Source organism: Meleagris gallopavo, chromosome 1 (genome assembly GCF_000146605.3).
Source record: "Meleagris gallopavo isolate NT-WF06-2002-E0010 breed Aviagen turkey brand Nicholas breeding stock chromosome 1, Turkey_5.1, whole genome shotgun sequence".
Classification (NCBI taxonomy): domain Eukaryota; kingdom Metazoa; phylum Chordata; class Aves; order Galliformes; family Phasianidae; genus Meleagris; species Meleagris gallopavo.
In genome coordinates, this window is record NC_015011.2 from 156,884,868 (window position 1) to 156,887,080 (window position 2,213).

The following is a 2,213-nucleotide window of genomic DNA, read 5'->3' on the forward strand; positions in this document are numbered from 1 at the left end:
ATGCATGATGAACTCAAGGGAAGGACCTGGAGTTGGCCCAGTCAGAGGAATGGGGGAGGGGCCCTGGGCCAGGGGGACCCTCCCACCTTCGTTTCCCTGATGGTGTTCATCTCTCCCGAGCATGCTCTTACTTGGACACTGGTGGGCAGTATGGCCATGGCCTCCGCAGTTCCAACATATTGGCTCTATCGGCCCCCTGGCCGGGCCCCGCGATCCTCACACACCATGCGCGATCGGACAATTTGCCTTAATGTGACCCGCTTGGCCGCACCCATAACATGGCCCCTAGGGCTGTCGTGCCCCAACAGCAGCGACAATAGCCGCCGCTAACCCTTCATTGGTCAGAGATGCTGCCTTTTGCTTATCCAGAATATACTTGATCATCTCCCCAGGCGTACTAAGCTGTGGAGCAGCACGGAGAAGTTCCCTGACTTCCAGCTGGCTCTGCTGCTGGAGACAGTCCATAATAACTGGACCTTGGGCTGATTTCAGGAGTTCTGACCCCTGTATGGCCTTCAGGAGCCTGTCCGCAAAAGCAGAGAATGATTCCGTCGGCCCCTGGATCATTTTGGTCCAAGGGTCCACAGGCTCCACACCCTTGGCTACTCTCTTAAACGCTTGAATCATCGCATCTGTAGCTGCTATAAGCTCCCCTGGCCTAAGCCTGGCTACTTGTCTTTGGGGGGTTTCCATTCCCCTGACCATTCCCACCAAGCGCATTAATGAGGACTCATGTAATGGGTGGTCGGGAATTGATTCCACAGCCCCTATAGCTGCTCGCAATCCTGTCATCCACTCTGAGGACCATAATGTATACTGTACTGGAGACAGCACTATACGCATCAAATTCGTTATGTTGTGAGGGAGAAGGGGACCTACAGATGTCATGGCCTCTAAGGCATTCAGGGTGAGGGGTGAGTTCAAGCTTCGCTTCTCCACGCAGTCTAGCAGGCAGGTAATGCCCTTTGGATCAAGAGGTACCCACTCAGGGTTTCCTTTATTGTTTATAACAACCGGGAAAACTTCCAATGATCTTCCTTCATCTATCAGACTAGACCTGATCTTTCCCCAGTCTGTTAGTGTGCCTTCGTTTCCCAGAACGAAGCTGCTTCTGCCTCCCCCCCACTGCTCTCTTCCCTCAGCTCCGTGTCAGGCTGATAAGACGTCTGCACTTCATCTCCCCTCCCTGCCCCCCTCGGCTCAGTCCTTGACTGATAAGAAGTTATCTGCTGAGGAGACTCCTGATTGGCTGCGCATTCTCTCATCTCCTTAAAGGATATCGTGGCCGCTGTAGCCAAACAGATGGGTCCAGTACGGCAGTGGGCGGTCAGCATCTTATCCCCCTCCATCAGGCACAGGCGGGGCGGTCGGCAGCAGTCGAACGTAGTCACCATCTTGTCCCCCCTCACCAGGCACGGCACCGCACGAACACCTAAAAGGTATATCGCTCCCCATATCCTCCCCTTTATTCCGGAGATCGTTAACACTTTCACCCTGACTCCTCCCGTCTCCACCAGCTGCTATAGCCACGCCTCCTGCTCCCCCCGCCAGTGGGGCAAACCCGAGAAGCTGTCGAACGGCCCCCGTCGCCTCCCCCTTTTACTTTGTTGTTTTTAATATCCCTAGCACCAAACCCCATGTTTTAAACTCTGCACCCAATTGGGCATTCATTGTGTGCTGTACAAGCAGCAAAGTAATCTCATCCCACTTCTGGGGATTCAAGCAGCAAAGTAATCTCATCCCACTTCTGGGGATTCAAAATATCCCTGGGGTCCTCACACACCCCCTCCCGCTCCAAGCGGGACACTACGGCAGCCAATTCCTTTTTAGAAGGTGTATCCCTGCCGTCGTAGTCCTTACCCAACTCCTTACTCAACTGCAACAATACCTTAACAACCGATTCCATCCTGCGCAGGATCAGGCCACACTCCGGACCTCAGGTCACACACCAGACCTTGGGGGACATCAGGGGGGTGACAGGCCAACGTTCCTCACACGGGGCACCACTTGTTGTCCCCGTTCTCGAGGTCTGGTCCGCCGGGGGCTAGCGATCTCCCCTCGTTAGGATCATAACAGCACTGACACCAATATGAGGATGCTGCAAATGGCGTTTATTATGACTAAACAGCGATTTATATATCCTACATGCTTCATCTACGCCCCTTAAGCACGCGTGATGACCCACAGCAGAGCAGGGGAGGTCCTATCCCGTC

General features: G+C 54.2%; 1 protein-coding gene across 1 annotated transcript; it reads right to left on the reverse strand.

The window, feature by feature from the left end:
* Positions 1–243: 243 nt before the first annotated feature.
* On the reverse strand, positions 244–1,906 carry LOC104917485. Its single transcript, XM_019612058.1, has 2 exons — positions 1,709–1,906; positions 244–1,137 (listed from the first exon to the last, which is right to left on the reverse strand). The coding sequence occupies exons 1-2, from the start codon at positions 1,904–1,906 to the stop codon at positions 286–288; spliced, it is 1,050 nt and encodes a 349-aa protein (XP_019467603.1). The 3' UTR covers positions 244–285.
* Between the last annotated feature and the right edge of the window lie 307 nt (positions 1,907–2,213).

Bases quoted from the DNA above. Each gene is read 5' to 3' on its own strand.
- LOC104917485 (XM_019612058.1), bottom strand. From the start codon at position 1,906: ATGGAATCGGTTGTTAAGGTATTGTTGCAGTTGAGTAAGGAGTTGGGT. The intron at 1,138-1,708 runs GTGGGATGAGAT...CACGGAGCTGAG, and splicing joins TGCTGCTTGAATCCCCAGAA to GGAAGAGAGCAGTGGGGGGG.